Source organism: Pleurodeles waltl, chromosome 8 (assembly GCF_031143425.1).
Source record: "Pleurodeles waltl isolate 20211129_DDA chromosome 8, aPleWal1.hap1.20221129, whole genome shotgun sequence".
In the NCBI taxonomy this organism is placed as follows: domain Eukaryota; kingdom Metazoa; phylum Chordata; class Amphibia; order Caudata; family Salamandridae; genus Pleurodeles; species Pleurodeles waltl.
The window spans coordinates 1,347,169,837-1,347,190,123 of record NC_090447.1 but is presented as its reverse complement, the minus strand read 5'-3'; the positions used below and the strand labels follow the sequence as shown (position 1 = coordinate 1,347,190,123).

The 20,287-nt window shown below is 43.1% G+C and overlaps 1 protein-coding gene across 1 annotated transcript in view; it reads right to left on the bottom strand.

Moving 5' to 3' along the window:
- Positions 1-20,287, bottom strand: part of PDGFD (platelet derived growth factor D) — a 985,364-nt gene that overhangs the window by 302,543 nt on the left and 662,534 nt on the right. The window contains exon 5 of the mRNA XM_069202356.1: positions 14,120-14,318. Coding sequence (XP_069058457.1) covers positions 14,120-14,318 — 199 coding nt within the window. The remainder of the gene's footprint in view (positions 1-14,119; positions 14,319-20,287) is intronic.

The following is a 20,287-nucleotide window of genomic DNA, read 5'->3' as shown; positions in this document are numbered from 1 at the left end:
CATTTACTATTGCAGAAATGCCACTTTTAGAAAGTACCAAAATGGACAAGATAACCCAATATTCCCCCATGAACTGGGTGTTTTTAATTTTAATGTAACAAACATTCAAAGAGGACTCATTTTGATAATTAACTCAATATAGATGAATATCAAAATTTAATGTTCTAGTCCAAGCATGGACTAATTCTATATTTGAATAAATCCACATACTGCGTGATATAAAATGGATGTAAGTTTTATATGATCCTCAAGTTTACACAAGAAATTAAAGCAGCAACAACACTGAATAATCATGTATATAAGCATAGATAACTTATAGGAGTCCCACAAACTACATTTCGAGGGGACACAAGGAGGGCATCAACTACCTGACTAATTGATACAAACAACAGTTAATAATTAATCAGTCCTGTCAGATGCCACGTGGGCAATCAGAATCCTTCATGAAATATTCTAGCACAAATGCAATGAGTTTCATCATGAGGGACTATGGTCGACGTGTTGGTCTCCCGCAGCTCAAACAGTCCCTCATACCATCCTCAGGATAACATGTCATGAAGTAATTAATTACAATTGTTTCAGTACAACATAATAAGTACCTTATGTTAAAAAACCAATATGCAGATGTAACACGCCATACATAAACATGGATCACCTGCTCACAATGTACACCAGATGCAGTCACTTGTGAATGGAATCAAAGCCATCTCATGCAAACGTGAGCCAAACTGTACACTTGTGTCTACAACAAGACCTCATCTACATCACAAGACGTGACCAATCTCACCACTAATACCAGTGCCAGTGTTGCCAAATAGAAAAGCCTCCACTTCAAAACCACTCTTTAAAGTTTCCTCCAATTCAAAGGCCCATTTAGTTATATATACTAGGTCTGTGACCCCCTAAAAATCAGAAACTTCTGGCCCTACAACTGTACTCTGTCAGAAGGACTGCCGTGCTGCCCACAGGACTCATCTGGACTGCTTTTCTGGGAGGACTGCTCTTGTGCTTGTTGCTCTGCTGTCCGCTGCTCCCTGACTCTGATGGAACGACTTTGACTTTCCCCAAGTGGTCTCTAAGGTCTTGGACCGAGTTTGCCTCCTGTTAAGAAGTCTGAGTGCCATAAAAGTCTTCACTCAAGGGAGAATACCACTGCACCGGAAAACCGACGCAATGCCTGCAAAAATTGATGCACCACCTGCAGAATTAATACAGTGCCTGTCTCGTGGCTGAAAGATCACCACAGCACCCCCCGAATCGACACTTTGACTGTTTCATCATCGCAGTGTGTTTTGAATTTTTCATGCATCATTCCTCGGCATTAAAATATCCCTGCAACGCAGAAAGGAGCCGAGGCTGCGCACCCAGAATCCGGTGCATCACCTTGCCCACATGGAAAGAATTGATGCATCACCTCTGCCATGCTGGAAAAATTGACTCATTGCTTACTTTTCGATGCACCACCTCCTCTGAGGGCCTCTGGGTCATTATCTTTGACACATCCCAGATACTTTCAATCAATCAATCAATCAATTTGTAAAGCGCGCTACATACCCGTGAGGGTTTCAAGGCGCTTGGGGGGGAAGGGTGCTGCTACTGCTCAAAGAGCCAAGTCTTGAGGAGTTTTCTGAAGGAAAGAGGGTCCTGGGTCTGTCATAGATCCAACGGGAGGGTGTTCCAGGTCTTGGCGGCGAGGTACGAGAATGATCTGCCGCCGGAAGATTTGCGCCGGATGCGTGGGATGGAGGCAAGTGCGAGGTTGGCGGAGCGGAGTTGCCGGGTGGGGGTGTAGAAGCTGAGTCTGTTGTTCAGGTATGTTGGTCCGGTGTTGTGGATTGCCTTGTGTGCGTGGGTGAGGAGCTTGAAGGTGATCCTCTTGTTGATGGGGAGCCAGTGTAGGTCTCTTGGGTGGGGGGTGATGTGGCAGTGGTGAGGGTTGTTGAGGATGAGTCGGGCGGAGGCGTTTTGGATGCGTTGGAGGCGTTGTAGGAGTTTGGATGAGATACCGGTGTAGAGGGCGTTGCCGTAGTCGAGTCTGCTGCTGACGAAGGCCTGGGTTACTGTTTTTCTTGTTTCTGTTGGGATCCATTTGTAAACTCTGTGGAGCATGGGGAGGGTGTTGTAGCAGGAGGAGGAGATGGCGCTGACCTGCTTTGACAAGGAGAGTGAGGAGTCGAGGGTGAAGCCGAGGTTTCGTGCGCTGTCGGTGGGTGTCGGTGGGGGACCCAGTGTGGTCGGCCACCATGAGTTGTCCCAGGCGGAGTGAGTGCGCCCAAGGATGAGAACCTCTGTTTTGTCTGAGTTCAGTTTTAGCCAGCTGTCTCTCATCCAGTCGGCAATGGCTTTTAGTCCCTCGTGGAGGTTGGTTTTGGTGGTGTGCGGGTCCTTGGTGATGGAGTGGATGTGTTGGGTGTCATCGCGTAGGAGATGATGTTGAGGTTGTGCTGACGGGCCACTTGTGCAAGGGGGGGCCATGTAGATGTTGAACAGCGTCGGGCTGAGGGATGAGCCCTGGGGTATGCCGCAGATGATGTTGAAGGCTTTGGATTGGTACGGGAGGAGGCGGACTCTTTGGGTTCTGCCGGCAAGGAAGGATGCAGTCCATTCGAGGGCCTGGTCATGGATTCCTGCTGCGTGGAGGCAGGATTTTAGAGTGTGGTGACAGACGGTGTCAAAGGCGGCTGGTAGGTCTAGGAGGATGAGGGCTGATGTTTCTCCATTGTCGAGGTGGCTTCTGATGTCGTCTGTGGTATCGAGGAGGGCGGTTTCGGTGCTGTGGTTGCATCTGAAGCCAGAATGGGAGGGGTCAAGGATGTTGTTGTCAATACTTTGTGCTAATTTTGATACTTTGTGCTAAAAAGGTACACCCATTGATAGTCTGATCGTATGGATGAAGACTTACCTAAAGTTCCAAAAAGTGAAAATTTTACTTGTGCATATTGGAGTTTTATCATTTTGGTCTTATTTTATTCAGATAAATATTATTTATTTTTCTAAACTGGTGTGAAGTACTTTTCATGATGTTGTACTGTATGAGTTATTGCACAAATACTTTACACATTGCTTTCTAAGTTAAGCCTGCCTTTTCTGTGCCAAGCTACTGGAGGGTGAGCACAGCTTAATTAAGGTTGTGTTTTGACTTACCCTGACTAGGATTGTGGTCCCTCCTTGAACAGGGTCCATACCTCTGCCAACTACAGACCCAATTTATAAACAATCCCTTTATCATAGGTCTCAGACATTGTCTTCGCCGCAGGTCTAGTGCAATTAATTTTATTTCTGCACTGTTCAGTTTGGCTACACAGACCCGACGGTAGTTCAACAGACATATCTGACAGACTGTTGAGAGGCTCTCTCAACAGTCAGGCCAACATCTCCTGGCTAATGAACGTAGGTCAAACAGCAAAAGAAATAAATAAAAACTATAAATGATCATTTATAATTAACAAGAACTGTCACACATTTTGATTTCGGGTACTCAGTACTAAAAGAAATAAACCAGAAAAAGGTTAGTTTGATATATCGGTATGTGACCTATAAGCATGTGCTTCTTTTTTGCATAATCACCCCCATTTGTTTTGGACTAATGCTGCTATTTGTTCTATTCTGGGCATTGGGACAATGCTATCCTGCCTCAGTATATATGCACTGACCCCTAAAACAGGTCTAGATTTGCTAAACTCCTGAATGGCACTGTTACCTTACCTATCAGTCCCTAGTAGTTGATTTAAAGTGTACCTAGAGCTTGTAAGTTAAATGTCACTAGTGACTGCAGCACATGTTTTGCCACCACATGTTGGGACAATGCTATCCTGGCCTCAGTACATATGCACTGACCCCTAAAACAGGTCTAGATTTGCTAAACTTCTAAATGGCACTTTTACCTTACCTATCAGTCCCCGGCAGATGTTTTAAAGTGTACCTAGGGCTTGTAAGTTAAATGCCACTACTGACTGGAGCACCTGTTGTCCCACCACTAAAGTGACAACGTAAAACCTGACCGCAAGCCTGCCACCAGTAACTTGACTGTAGAGATTTTAACTGCAAATTCAACCTATCCAAATAACCCTTTTAACAGGCCTAAACCTGCCTTTTAAATATTAAGAAGTGACCCCTAAGTAGACCTCAAATTTTCATTAGGTAGCGTACGTGGCATTTGAAAGAAAAACATGTAAAAGTTTAATTTTAAATATGGCCTTACAGTGAAAATGCCTAGGAAGCTATTTTTACTGTGGCAGCATGATCTCCATAGAGCATTGGGAGATCTCCCGGTAGGAACCAGATAAAATGTTAAATCTTAGACTTTTTAAAATATTTGTTATAAATTCAATTAATTACTAAAGCCAGGTTTGTAACAAATATTTTACAAAACGTACTCTTAAAAAGTTACGGTTTAGAGCCCCTAGGAGTCCACTTGCCTGAGCTTCCAACTGCCACCCATGAGCTGAATGGCTCCTTGATAAGGTGTGAATTGACTCCCAGAGCTGAGAAAAAGGACTTGAGTGTGAGAAGGCGTTTTGTTCACAGTTGTATATGACACCTGGGCCTGCCCCCTCTAATGTATTTCTAGCTACCCAGGCACCAATCACAGTGGGAGAGGAGCTACCCTGAGAACCGGTTTTGAGTGACCAAAGGAGAGGGTTTTTTCATTTCTCTCTCTATGGTAGACATAGGAGCTCTTCACAAGGGAGAAAAGGTTCTGCCCTGTTCAATAGAGGTAGAGAGAGGTACTGGGCACAAGGAAACTATTGAAAAAGTGGGTAAGGTTATGCCTCAGTACTTTTTCTTTTGGTCAGGAAGGGGACACCCCACCCACACGCTAGTGGCAGGCATAAATGTGACACCCCTAAGCATCTGCTTCAGAATACTACTGAGCCTGTGGACAACAGAAGAAGGACTGCTCCTTCTGTTCAGATCAGGGTTGGACCTGCTCCCAAATGTGCAGAGGACAAAGAAGTGGGCTCCATGGGTCAGTTGGATGACCTCATTTGAATGTAAAGGGACACAAAAGCTGCCAGAAGCATACGTTGCTGAAAAAGCCCAGCTGAACAGTTTCCACTGGATATGACCAGGACCCCTCTGTTAAAGTGAGTCCTGACCCTCTTGTGCTACTCCTGTGGTCCTGAATTCCGTAATTGTGGTCAGAGTATACTCGTTTTCCCTATCCCTAATAGTTGGGACTTAGAAACCTTCTACAAACTTTTTGCCTGGATAACCATTGAGAGACTAGTAGGAATCTGCTAGTAGATCCACCAAGGGTGCATCACCAGTGGGCCTGACTTTGTCTAGCTCTTGCTGTGCTCTCCAGTCAGTGCTGGGGCCTGTTAATGCTGAGGCCACTTCAACTCCATCTCACATCTCCCTTGATACTACTGGCACTCAGGACCACATCAACGCCAAAGACCTTCATGGTACAGAACCTTGAACTTCTCCCGCTGGAGCTTATCCCACTAAAATTTACAGTTTCATCGAGACTTCAGCCTACCCTGGAATCCATTGAAACCCTTCTCTTTGCGCCTGCTCACAGCCAGTGTTTTTCAGAAGGCTGTCAATGTTGAGAAGGTAACTTTCCTACCAAGACAATGCTGGTCCTTGTATATGACTCACAATCCATTGCAGTTGGCCTGAAAACTTACCCTTGTCCCAACCTAACACAACAAGTTGCCCATGGTTTGCGCTTTGCTTTTATTGGCACCATTTTTATTTAAAACTTTAAAAAAATAATATTTCCGGTACCCCTTAATGTTTTTTTTGTCATTTTGGTGCTATTTGGTTCAGTAAAATATTCTCTATTATTTAGTTACATTTGAGTGGGATTTGTATTGTATTGTGTTTTCTACCTTTTAACTGTTTTGGTACTTCCAAATGTTTAATCCATTTTCTTAAGTTAAGCCTGTCTGCTCTGTGCCATAGCTACCAGTGGTTAAGCACAGGTTTAAATGAATGAAATCTTTGCAGGGCCTAATAAGAAGAGTGAGATTATTACGTCAGTGGGCTACCATCCACCCCAACTAATAATTCACTTTCTCACATGGACAGAGACAGGGCATGAATCTTTACTGAGAACCCTCATACTGTGAAAGCGGAGAGGATTAACAGCTGTAGGCATAGGCTGGACTTGCATACGACACTAGGTTTTCAGAAGAAGACAAAGGAGTTAGAGTGTTGGGGATGAGTATTGGGGAACAGGATGCAGGAAATAGACAATCTCAGTTTTAGTGAGTAAAGGTGTCTAATGGCTGTCAGAGAATCCAAGTTTTCCAAATCCTTTTCATATAAATTTGAGGGCAAGCTGAAGAACAAGAGGTCTTGGAAATTCTTACAGGTGCAGGGCAGTGAAGTTGTAATTTTTACTCTCATGTTGCTGCTGTATACCTTGTGGACCACGTTGTGGCCACATCAGTGTGTGTATGTGTGCAAGTGCACTTGTTTGCATTTGTGTGTGAGGATCTGTTCTAGCCTTGGGTTATTTATCTGAAGATATTTTCACCTGTTCCAGTGATATTTTGAAGTTTTTTTATCAATTTAGGACTTAGGGCCTGATTTAGATCCTGACGGTGGGGGGTTACTCCATCACAAACATGACGGATATCCCACCCACCATACTATGATCCCATTATAGCCTATGGGGTTTGTAATATTGTGGATGGGATATCTGTCAAGTTTGTAACAAAGTAACCTTCCATGAGGACCTAAATCAAGTTCTTAATCTGTGTTTTTTTTTTATTCATGGTGCTGCCACTACTGATAAAGTCATTTAGTCAGAGGTAATGATAAAGCATTATCTCTGATGTTTTGAAGGTCAAAGTTTGTAACATAAAATCAATTCCACTTCCAGTTAGTTTATTGGGGGCAGAATGTTGAGGATATCAAAGGATGTTACTATGTAACATGGGCATACCAAAAGTTTAGCAAATTTGCATCCCTGCCTAATGCAGTAGTGTTTGCTGCCATCTCTCCTAAGGAAAAGTGGAGATGATGTGTATGCACTGTCTCAAAATAGGTGGGAATGTTTAGATTGAGTAGGCTTATGGTTGTCTTTATAACCCTTGTGTGAGCAGGATAGCTTGAAGATGTCTGCGCACACAGTGGGCATGCACGGAGGAAGTCTCCACCCCTTTTCTACACACAAGCACGAAAACCTTCTGGTGTGGGCACATGAGTGATTTCTTTTTAATTCAATATTTTCAGCTTCCCCAACAACCAAATCTGTTTGTTTCCCTTCCCTGTAATCGGCGTGCCATCTGCGCTGACATCATTAAAAGTAAAATGATACAATCTGCTCATTCACTTTCATTTCCTCAGGGACATATCTTAGTCCCCCAAGCACCAATTCCAATGGTAGAGGTACTGTTTCGCCTAGTGCCAACAAAAGCAATGGATCCAACCTAGGTCAATAGGTGTCTCCACGCAAGGGCTCCCATTGTCCTTGGTTTGATCGTTCCTGTTGTGACGCTAGGCCCAGCCACACAAGGGGGTGAGCATTTTAATCAGCACAGGTGGAGCAGAATCCAGAGGTTTTCATCAAAGAAATTTAAGGAAAATGTGTGATTTCAAGCAAAGTTTGAGGTCTGCAGGCCACTGTAGTTAAAAAAATCTAATGGGATCGACGCACGTCACACCATCCAGGATTTCCCTAGGAGTTTAGTTTAAAAAATCTTCAGGTTGGCAAGGTTTCCATAGGTGCTGGCTGAGCTAGGGTCCAAAATGGAGCACTACCCATCTCAAAAAAGAGGGTCATTAGTGGAAAAATGCTGTGTCCATGTTGCATTTTGGGCTGTTTCCTGTCAGTGGTACTAGTTCTACCAATACAAGTTAGGTACCATTTCTATCAGAAGCCTTAAGGGAATGCTGCGTGGAAGGACGCTTGTGGCTCCTCACAGATTCCATAAGTTTCCGTCACAGAAATGTCAGGAAAGTGTGATTTCTTTAGTCAAAGTTTGGGGTTTGCAGTGGCTTCTGGGTAAAAAATGTGGTGAGAGCGACGCAAGAAAGCCTGGATACCCTAGGTGTCTAGTTTTTAAAAACAAATGGGTTGGCTAGCCTTTTCTATGTGCCAGCTGAGATAGGGTAAAAATTCTAGAGGTACCCATGCTGGAAAAAATAGTTTTTGGTGGGAAAATGTGCTGCGTCCGTGATGTGTTTTGAGCCGTTTCCTGTCGCGGGATCGCGGGTACTAGGGCCACCCACAGAAGTGAGGTACCATTTTCAATAGGAGACTTGAGGAAATGCTATATGGAATGAAATCTATGGCTCTTGCAGATTCCAGAACTTTCCAACACAGAAATGTGAGGAAAATGTGTTTTTCTAGTCAAAGTATGAGGTATAAGGAATGCTGGGAATAAAACGTGGTAAGAGCCTCGCAAGTCAGCCCACACTGGATATCCTAAGTGTCTAGTTTTCAAAAATGTACAAGTTGGCTAGGTTTCCCTAGGTATGCAAGGAATTCTGGTAAGTAGTAAGAGCCATGCAAGTCAGCCCACCCTTTATACCCCTAAGGGCCTAGTTTTAAACAATTTACAGGTTGGCTACATTTCTCTATGTGCCAGCTGAGCTAGGGTCCAAAATCCAGAGCTACTCATGTTGGAAAAAGAGGGTCACTTTTTGGTGGAAAGATGTGCTGCAGCCATGTTGTGTATTGTTCTGTTTCCTGTTGTGGGCACTAGATCTACCCACACAAATGAGGTACCATTTTTATAGGGAGACTTGGGGGAAAAGTGGGTGGAAGGAAGTTTGTGGGTCCCTGTAGATTCCAGAACTTTGTCACAGAAATGTGAGGAAAATGTGTTTTTTAGTCAAAGTTTGAGGGTTTTTTAAGCAATTCTGGGTAAAAAACTTGGGGAGAGCTATGCATGTCAGTCCACTCTGGATACCCCTACATGTGTACTTTTCAGAAAGGAATAGTATAGGTTGGCTAGGTTTCCCTAGGTGCCAGCTGAGCTAGGGTTCAGAATCTACAACTACCAACATTAGAAAAAGAGAGTCAGTTTCAGTGAAAAATTGATCTGCGTAAATGTTGCATTTTTGACATTTTACTGTTGTGGGAACTAGTTCTACCCACACAAGTGAGTTACCATTTTTATTAGAAGACTTGGGGGAACACTTTGTGGAAGAAAGTGTTTGGCTTTCTGCTGATTCCAGAACTTTCTATTACAGAAATGTGAGGAAAATGTGTTTTTTAGTCAAGTATGCAAGTACTTCAGGGCAAAAAATGTGGTGAAAGCCATGCAAATCAGCCCACCCTGGATATCCCCAGGTGTCTAGTTTTCAAAAATGTACAGGTTGGCTGGGTTTACATAAGGGTCAGCGGAGCTAGGGTCCAAAATCTAGGGTTATCCACATTGGAAAAAGAGGGTCAGTTTTGGTGGAAAAATGGGCTCCATCCATGTTACATTTTGGGCTGTTTCCTGTCATGGGAACTTTGTCTCACCACACAAGTGAGGTACCATTTTTATCAAGAGATTTAGGGGAATGCTTCATGGAAAGAAGTTTGTGGCTCCCCACAGATGCCATAACTTTCTGTCACAGAAATGGGAGGAAAACGTGTTTTTTTTTTCAAAGTTTGAGGATTGGAGGGTATTGTGGGTAAAAAAATATAAAAGACAGTTTTCGGTGGAAAAATGTGCTGCGTCCATGTTGCATTTTGGGCCATTTTCTGCTGCAGGCACTAGGGCTACCCACCATGGATAGCCTTGCCTTTTTAAAAAAAATGTACAGGTTGGCTGGATTTCCTTATGTGCCAGCTGAGCTCGGTCCAAAATTTAGAGTTACCCAGATTGGAAAAAAAGGGTCAGTATTTGGTGGGAAAGTGTGCTGTGTCCATATTTTTTTTTGAGCCATTTCCTATCATGGGCACTAGGTCTACCCACACAAGTGAGGTACCTTTTTTATTGTGAGACTTGGAAGAATGCCAGAGGGAAGGAAGTTTGTGGCTCCTCACAGATTCCAGTAATTTCCATTACAGAAATGTGAGGAAAATGTGTTTTTTAGTCAAAGTTTGAGGGTTTTTTAAGCAATTCTGGGTAAAAAACTTGGGGAGAGCTATGCATGTCAGTCCACTCTGGATACCCCTACATGTGTACTTTTCAGAAAGGAATAGTATAGGTTGGCTAGGTTTCCCTAGGTGCCAGCTGAGCTAGGGTTCAGAATCTACAACTACCAACATTAGAAAAAGAGAGTCAGTTTCAGTGAAAAATTGATCTGCGTAAATGTTGCATTTTTGACATTTTACTGTTGTGGGAACTAGTTCTACCCACACAAGTGAGTTACCATTTTTATTAGAAGACTTGGGGGAACACTTTGTGGAAGAAAGTGTTTGGCTTTCTGCTGATTCCAGAACTTTCTATTACAGAAATGTGAGGAAAATTTGTTTTTTAGTCAAGTATGCAAGTACTTCAGGGCAAAAAATGTGGTGAAAGCCATGCAAATCAGCCCACCCTGGATATCCCCAGGTGTCTAGTTTTCAAAAATGTACAGGTTGGCTGGGTTTACATAAGGGTCAGCTGAGCTAGGGTCCAAAATCTAGGGTTATCCACATTGGAAAAAGAGGGTCAGTTTCGGTGGAAAAATGGGCTCCATCCATGTTGCATTTTGGGCTGTTTCCTGTCATGGGAACTTTGTCTCACCACACAAGTGAGGTACCATTTTTATCAAGAGATTTAGGGTAATGCTTCATGGAAAGAAGTTTGTGGCTCCCCACAGATGCCATAACTTTCTGTCACAGAAATGGGAGGAAAACGTGTTTTTTTTTTCAAAGTTTGAGGATTGGAGGGTATTGTGGGTAAAAAAATATAAAAGACAGTTTTCAGTGGAAAAATGTGCTGCGTCCATGTTGCATTTTGGGCCATTTTCTGCTGCAGGCACTAGGGCTACCCACCATGGATAGCCTTGCCTTTTTAAAAAAAATGTACAGGTTGGCTGGATTTCCTTATGTGCCAGCTGAGCTCGGTCCAAAATTTAGAGTTACCCAGATTGGAAAAAAAGGGTCAGTATTTGGTGGGAAAGTGTGCTGTGTCCATATTTTTTTTTGAGCCATTTCCTATCATGGGCACTAGGTCTACCCACACAAGTGAGGTACCTTTTTTATTGTGAGACTTGGAAGAATGCCAGAGGGAAGGAAGTTTGTGGCTCCTCACAGATTCCAGTAATTTCCATTACAGAAATGTGAGAAAAACTTGTTTTTTGTCAAAGTTTGAGGTATGCAAGGGATTTTGGATTAAAAAATGTGGAGAAAGCCATGCAAGTCAGTCAGGATACCCCTAAATGTCTAGTTTTAAAAAAGATACAGGTGGGCTAGGTTTCCCTAGGTACCAGCTGAGCTAGGGTCCAAAACCTACAGCTCCCCACATTACAAAAAAGAGGGTCAGTTTTCGTGTAAAAAGGCGCTCTATCCATGTTGTGTTTTAGGCCATTACCCGTTGTGGGCACCTGGTGTACTCAAACAAGTGAGATAACATTTTTATCGGGAGACTTAGGGAATGCCCAGTAGAAGGAAATTTGGGCCCCCACACTCTTAGATTCTAAAACTTTCAATCACAGAAATGTGAGGAAAATGTGTTTTTTTAGTCAAAGTTAGACAGTCGCTGCTGGCTGCGTGATTAAGGGGTGGGGCGATGAGCGGGGTAGAAAAACATAAAATAAAATAAAAACATTCTTGCCTTGCTTCCTCGTTGCCGCCACTTCTTCCTGGTCACAGTAGGCACAGTAGGCACAGGCTCCCAACCTGCCCTACGGGCAATCCTGACACTGCTCTGAGCACCATTAGGATTGGCTGAAGTGCCCAGCCAGGGAGCTTCTAGGCAGACTGGGAGACTGTGCCTACACTTTCGAGTCCGACAACACAGTGCTGGCCTGGAGAAAGCACAGTGAGCATGTGTGTTTGGCTGGCCTGAGTCGGCCGAACAAACATACATGCGCACTGAGGGGGAGTGCTGTGCGTTCCCCTTTATCCCCATCATCCCCAATGCCCCGGCATTAAGTGGCTACTGCTGGCAGGGGATTCTGTGTAAAATAATGTGGTGAGAAACACACAAGTCAGCCTATCCTGGACACCCCTAGGTGTCTAGTTGTCAAAAATGTACGGGCTGGCTAGGTTTCCATAGGTGCCATCTACGCTAGGGTCTTAATTCTAGCGCTTCCCACATTGTAATAAGAGGGTCAGTTTGGGTAGAAAAATGTGATGCATCCATGTTGAGTTTTTGGCCATTTCCTGTCGCCGCACTAGGCCTCATCCCTGTCATCCCCAATGCCCCAACCCTTAAACAACAAAACAATAATAAACATAGTTTATTATCATTTCATTGTTAAAGGTTTGCAGTGGCTGCTGCTGGCAGGTGGGGCGACGCTCCTCTACCATAGTAGAGGAGCCACCACAGGCAAAAGATTCTGTGTAAACAAATGTGGTGAGAGCCACACAAGTCAGCCTATCCTGGACACCCCTAGGGGGTAAATTGTCAAAATTGTACAGGTTCGCTAGGTTTCCCTAGGTGCCAGCTGAGCTAGGGTCTTAAGTCTAGAACTACCCACATTGTGAAAAGAGGGTCTGTTTTAGGAAGAAAAAAGTGATGTTGAGTTTTAGGCCATTTCCTGTGGCGGCACTAGGCCTACCCACACAAGTGAAGTACCATTATTATCGGGAGACTTATGGTAGTGTAGAATAGTAGAACATTTGTTGTTATTTATTGGATTTTGTGGCATTTGCTCCTTACAAAAGAAAGCCAGTGTGTAAGAAAGATGACATTTTGAAAAATACCCTCCAATTCAGAAGCTAATATGGGCACTCGCAACTCAGAGATGTAGAAATAACCACTGTCCCTAAGCTTTATATCTTGTGCCCACTTCAGAAACACATACATTTCATTGATACCCATTTTTTACTCTTCCTATTTCGCTATAAGAATTGGTCTATACTCGGTGCACAATGAAAATCTATGGCACAGTTCAGTTCAGTTGTTTGCTCTTGGTGCCTTGGGTTCTTAGAGAGCCAACAAACCAATTATATCCCTGAACTAGAACGGTGTAGAAGACATAATGGTATATTTCCTTTGTCAATCAGCCATCGTGAAAAAAAGTTACAGAAGAAAATGTTGTCACAAATGCCTTTTTTTACCTACTCATTCTCCATACTTCTTTATTTTAACAGTTATTTTCCTTAGGGCAGCCTTGAGGGATCTGCACATATAGCCCCTTGCTAATTTTGGAATTTTGTCTATTTTCCAGAAATGTATAGCTTTTCTGGAGCACCTATAGGTTTCACACTGGTTTCCACCACAAACTGGAAGTAGGTTGAGAGAACAAAAATAGGGAAACTATGCAACCTTTTAGAAAAATGCCAAAACAGTGGTACAAAATTAGGTTTTTAAATTCAGCTCTGTATGTTCCTAAAAGCTGGGGAGATGGTGACTTTAGTACAGCAAATTGTTTGTGGATGACATTTTTGGGGAAAAGACAGACACTTATCTGGGGCACTTTGTACCTAATTTTCTAAAAAAAAAAAAACATAAAATTTTGCTTATTTTGTCAGTCTCCTCCAGGGGAATCTACAAACTCTGGGCACCTTTAGAATCACCAGGATGTCAGAAAATAAGGACGCAATTTTGGTGTGGATAGCCTATGTGGCAAAATGTTATGGAGGCCTAAGCGTGAACTACCCCAAGAAGCCAAGAAAAGGCCTAGCACTAGGGGGAAAGGCCCAGCAGCGAAAAGGTTAAAAATGCAGCCAAAGACCCTATTAATCAACATGCAGTAATAGCAGAGAAATGTGCACACAAATGCATTTTTTTTAAACATGAAAATAATAATAATACTGTTTAATGAAAGTAGTTTCCTTAGCTGTTAGGCAAATATAGTAGTTACATTAAGTAATGCAGAAAGAATAATAGATTAGTTGTTGTGGCATGAAATTCATAGCGTATGTGCATCCAGATCTCAACATTTTGCTGTCTTTTTTACATGAATAATAAAACAAGTCTGTGTACTTAAATATTTGGACATATGAAACTTCCAACAAATATAAAGTTTAAACCTGGATGATCTCAAACTGAGCAAATTCCCTAAATGGAAACACACACTTACTGCATAAGACTACTTCATGCTTTAAGTTGATTTGCTTCTTTCTTACCTTTTGATTTTTTCTCATAGTAAGCCCTGCCTCGATAGTTTGCAGTATCAGTATAAAGATTCTCTAAGTCTTCTTTCCATGTCTCTGGGTTGACGTGTTTGAGCACTTCCTCCACTGTATCAAATATTGCAATTGTCTGGTCAAGCATCTCAGCGGTGAGTGTGGGATCTGCTACAGAGGTTGATTCATATGATAATCCCTAAGAATGACACATAAATAATTGTATTTTAACAATGTATACTTCATCATTAAACTTACAAAAGTAATTGGATGCAGTTCTGATCATTCAGGCAACAGCATCAATTTTCAAAGGTATTTTATATAAGGGCTAAAATACCACCTGTCCTACATTATAAGGATATTGGAAGTCACCGAAGAGTTCTGTAACCAGAAAGAGGAACTAGGCCAAAGGCTGAGTTCACTTACAAGGTTACAGAAGTCCAATGTGAGTTGCAATACACTTAAAATGTAAAGCCGGGGTACTTTATCCCATATAATACATGTTCACAAGCTCACTTTTGCCACAAATCACTTAGAATATTGGTGAGTAGCTCTTCCATATGGAAGAGAAAGGATCTTTGCAAAAATGAAGAATAAAAATAGAACCTCTAGGTCAAAATTAAACATACCAAAAACCTGTTAGCTATTTGTTGCAAAAAGATATTAGAAACAGTTCAATACAAGTCTTTTTGTAGAGAAAAAAACAGCTGTAGCCCATAATGTGTAGAAACAAGCAGACAGATTTAATTTCACCATATTTATCTAAGCAGTGCAAAAAATAAACATGTCACTGTAAGCTAGAAAAACAGGAATTGAGAAAAGCAAGGGTTCATTTTTGCCGTATTAAACAGCTGCTCCATGACTTTGCCTGCCATTCACCTGGCTTCTGGCTCTGGAAGCTGGCATTGTGATGTCAGAACTTGATAGCTACAACTTATTACAGTTGACTTCTGTTGTCTTATCTTCATAATCTGCAACTGGATGCATCACAAATCAACAATTATAAAGAAATTAGAGACAGCAATTTGTACAGAAATTGCAGAATATATGTGTGTGTATATATATATATATTTTTTTTTACATGGTGCAATAACAAAAGCCAAGACTATATAACTGAGAGGAACTGTCTTAGAGGAATTCAGCATGCATGTTTCTAGGTATTTACATCTATTGGCTTTTTTATGACTTCTTTATGAAATGAACACATTAGAACATATTGTTTACCAAACCAAGGCCCTCATTATGATTTTGGCGGTCTTTTTCAGAGACTGATGAAGCCGCTGCAGCAATCATACCGCCAGTGCTGGCGGTATGCTGACCGCCATATTTGGAGTTGTGGGTGGACATCCGCCCATCTATGGGCGGAAGCCCAAGTCTGACGGCCTGGCCGACGGAATTGAAGATGCAGTTACATCACCATCACCGCCATGCCAGCAAAACTCCGCCCGCCTTATTACGAGCCGTAATATTGCTTGGCAGAGTCTTGCTGGCGTGGTGGTGCTGGCAGTGCAAAACCGCCAGAACCCATCCCCTCCTGGATAACCTCCTCGACGGAGAAGGTAAGTGATCATCTGACGGTGGGAGGTGACTGTGTGTCTGCATGTGTGAGTGTGTGTAGTTTGAATGCGGGGGGTGTCTGCGTGTGTGAGTACGTGAGTGCAAGTATATGTTGAGGGAGGGGTGTAGTATGAGTGCATGTACGTTGAGGGTGGAGGGGGTTGTGAATGCGGGAGTGTATGCGATTGAATGTGAATGTTTGTGTGCGTGAATGCGTGTTTCAATGTGCGTGTTTCAGTGTGTATCTCTGAGTGAATGGGAGTGTATGCAGCAAGTGCATGGGTGAGTACGGTGCATGTTTGTAAGAGTGTGGACGTGTGTGGGTGCATGTGTGTGAATATGTGGGGGTGTGTGTGCCAGCAACAGGAATGGGGATTCCTATCGCTGGGTGCATTACGGCCAGGGTTTTCATGGCGGGGTGATCGCCATGGAAAGCCTGGCAGTCTGAAGATTTGTAATCCTGCCGGCAGGCAGAGGCCTGCCACCGGGGTGGTGGAGCTCACTGCTGGCCGCGTCGGTGCAACCGCACCGGCAGGACAGGCAGCATTGTGGTGGCTTGGCTTTTGCCAAACCCCACAACTTGTAATGCAGCGGTCTTTACCACTGGGTCCGCGGCGGTAAAACTGCCACAGTGAGGCTGGGGGTCTGATGACCTCCAGCCTCGTAATAAGGGCCTAAATGTCAAGATGAACATGAAAGACAACTTCAGATTGATTTGTAAGGGCAGAGTAGCACTGAACATCTCTTTGTATGGTTCCTTTAGATTTTATACTGGGTTTATTGGCACTTTTGGACTTTAAGCACTGGGAGTCTGCTAAACATCTCCTAGCCCATTTGGTCTGATGCCTAACCATGGGAAATAAGTTGGCTAGCCCAACTGACATATCTGAATCTTAAGTAGTGCACACTATATTGGAGCAGGATGTAAACCATGCATAAAAATAAGAAGTTACATGTTCAATACAAAGGTCAACGCAGAGAACCCAAGGCCAGATGTACAAAGCATTTCTGAGGACTCAAACAGTCTGATGCATTGAATTGGGCTGTTTGTGACTGCAAAATTGTTTTTTCTGTCTACAAACCACAAATAGCAATTTGGTAACAAGTTCCCGAATCACAATTTGGGTTTGATTAAAAGCAGAAACGCGGTTTGATAGGGGGATGTTCAGGGCGTCCTTTCCAAATAGGAAATCTGAATGGTATGTACTAATGTTTTGCAACTGAAATGCGATCACAAAATATTCATACTTTACCACCAAATCAAAGTTAGTGGTAACCATTCACAAATGAGAAATCCCTTGGGACACCTTCCCCTTTAAGAGTGTTTAAAAATATATTTTTTATATTCACTGAAATCCCATGTCAAAGATACATATGTACATATATTCATCTTTTATAGTTAGAGTTATCTCAAGTAACTATAACTTGTGCCCTAAGGTAACTATAACTAACTAACTATAACATCCCTGTAACCTTTTGTTTTTTATGTGGATTTCTTGCTTTTAAAAAAAATTCTATTTCGTAACAATAATGTTCCTGTAACCTTTGTTAATTTCAGTGAATTTCTATGTTTTTTTAACGTATTTTAATTTTAATTATTATGCGTTAATCCAACAACTGCTGCGCATGTCTTTCAGCCGTGCATGGCAGCGGATGGCAAAAGGGCCTGGCCTGCAGCTAAGCACCCAACCTTACTCTGCACACGGCCCTTTGGCCATGCACGGTGGGAGTTGGCTACAGCCAATCCCTCTAGGTGTGAGAAAAGGTGTAAGAGGGTGCATCTGGGGGTGAGATTGGCTGTGAGAGTCTCTGTCTTGGTGTGAGAGTGTGTGCATCATTGTCTTAGTGGGTGCATCGGTGTCTGCACAGGTGTGTGAATAGTTACATGACGTTATCAGTGGGTCTGTGAGTGAGTGTGCAAGAGTCTGCCTGGGTCTGCAAGTGAGTGCACAAGTGTCTGAGTGGGTCTGTGATTGGGTGTGTGTGGGTCTGACTGGAGCTGTGAGTGGATGCGTAAGGGTCTGAATGGGGCTGTGAGCGGGTGAACTGGGGTCTGAGTGGGTCCTTCAAGGGGATGCATGAGTGTGTGACTGGGTCTGCGAGTGGGTGAGTGAGTGTCTGAGAGGGTCTGTGAGTGGGTCTGACTAGAACTGTGAGTGAGTGCGTAAGGGTCTGAGTGGGTGCATGAGGGTCTGAGTGGGTCTGTGAGTGGGTGCATGAGTGTCTGAGTGGGTCTGTGAGTGGCTACCGAAGGGTGTGAGTGGGTATGTGAGTGAGAGAAAGAGATTGAAAGGGAGGGAGAAAGAGAGTGAGAGGGAGAGAGAGTTATTTAGGATGATATATCTACAAAGAGATATTTCTGCACAAATTGAAAAGAAAAATGTATTTGTCAATTAAAAAGAGTAAGATCACCTTTCAGTATGACCCTTAAAAATGTGAATAAAAAAGAAAATAAGGAGGGAAACAACCAGGGTCACACCTGAATTCGAACTGTTAACTATTTAATTTTTCTTTCATCATTTTCTTTAACCCTTCATCGGGTATCTGGGACCATGGGCGAAGCCTCAAGGCCTCCCCCATTGTCCCTAACTTATATAATTTATTTTACACTAAGCCTTCTACTGGCTATTTGGGACCACAGGGGACTGTGGGGGACTGCAGGGGAAGCTTCATGGCCTCCCCCGCAGTCCCTCACTTTTTTTAAAATTTATTTTTTACAAAGCCCTTTACAGGCTATCTGGGATAATGGGGGAAGCCTCAAGACATCACTTTTTTTAAATGTAATTTTACTAAGCCCTTTATGGGCTATCTGGGTCTGGGGTGGTGCCCCCATTTATCTCGCCCCCACTTGATGGATCACCCCAAAACTTTCCAGACAGCAGCTCACGTGACTGTCACAGTTTGGGGAAAATTTTGAGAAGATTATTTAATCAGTGCAAAATATATATATATATATATATATATGCTTTTGTCATTTTACAGCTCGGCAAGGTTGACACTGTGTCAAACCTATGCTTAAAGACTTTGCTGTACAAATGGCAAAATACTTTGTCCTTATATAGCTCAGCATGGATAGCACTGTGCTGATCCTATGCTTAAAAACTTTGCTAGACAAACAGACATTTGAGGTGAGCAAATCTAGAGTGTCGCTGGTGTTGCAGGGTGCTCCTTACTGGAGCTGCTCTCCACCTAAACTTGGGAACTACCCAGAGTTCTCTTTTCTTTTTTGCATATATATATATATATATATATATATTCAGATATATATAGCGAAGCAGATAATGATAGTTCTTTTAACACTTTATAAAGATAAAACTTTGAGGCAAAGGCTGGCCAACTGACCAATTGATTATTGTTTAGGCTACCATTGAACATAGAAATTAAATAAAAGTGCATAGATTTGTAAATATGGCTGATAACATAGGGCTGTGCTTCCTCCTGCAATTGCAAGTTTGTTCACCAGCAATTTTGAGGTGCCAATAAATAACGTATTTTATGTGATACAGGCTTTATTGCATGCGTTTCCTGCTTCTTAACAAAGCCATGATGTACATATACTTGCTAGGAATTGCACAATGTATTCCAGCGTGTCATTGAAATGTCTAAATGGCCATCAGAATCATAGAACTTTAGTTGGTAACTTTTGGATATGACTGAAACATAGTCAGACATGGTACTCATATGTATTCTTGGCACAGCACTGCACAGGGCTTTCACCCAACTAACCAACAAGTATAGTTTCTACATGTTTTATCACCGCTTTCCTTTATTGTAAAAAACAAATTCTGAAATGTCTCTTGCAGCCTGACTTGAGCATTCTCCTTCCTACTAAGTTCCTGTTGCTAATCATTAGGACGTCTGCCATCATGAGAGGAGGAATTTGTGCTAAGCGCAGCCTACTGTAACAGTCTCTAAGCGATGAACCTTCCTTGAATGGATGAGTACCTTCTCTGGCTATGACAGACCTTTGTGCAGTGACGGCTCCTCCGCTACAGTGGAGGAGCGTCGCTCCCCGCTAGCAGCAACCGCTGTAAACCCTTAAACAATGAAAGGGTAATAAACTAAGTTTATTATACTTTCATTGTTAAAGGGGTGGGGCATTGGGGATGACAGAGATGAGAGAAGTGCACTGTGCACTCCCCTCAGTGCGCATGTGTGTTTGGCCGGCCGTTTCTCCAGTCCGGCACACTGCTGCCGGGCTAGAGGGAGCTGGCACAGGTTCCCAGTCGGCCTTGGAGTGCCCTGGCTGGGCACTTCCAGCCAATTCTGATGCTCCTCTGAGCAGTATTGGCTGGGAGTCTGTGTCTGCAGCTTGCTGAGGAGATGGCGGAGCGGCGGAGAATGGTGTGTAGGTAAGGTTATTTATTTTCTTTTAATTGTATTATTATTTCACCCTGGCCACCCCCCCGTTACCCCCCCACGCGCCACCCCGCCCCCTCTAACACCTGCAAGCCACGACTGTATGTGTGTCCTATTTTTAACACTTTCGTATGGGGACCACGAGAACGTGGCAGATGCTGACATATCTCAAGGGGGATATCGTAAGAATTCGTACAGCAATATACACCTGCACATGTGTAAAGCAATGTTATGGTTAAATAAAACTCATTG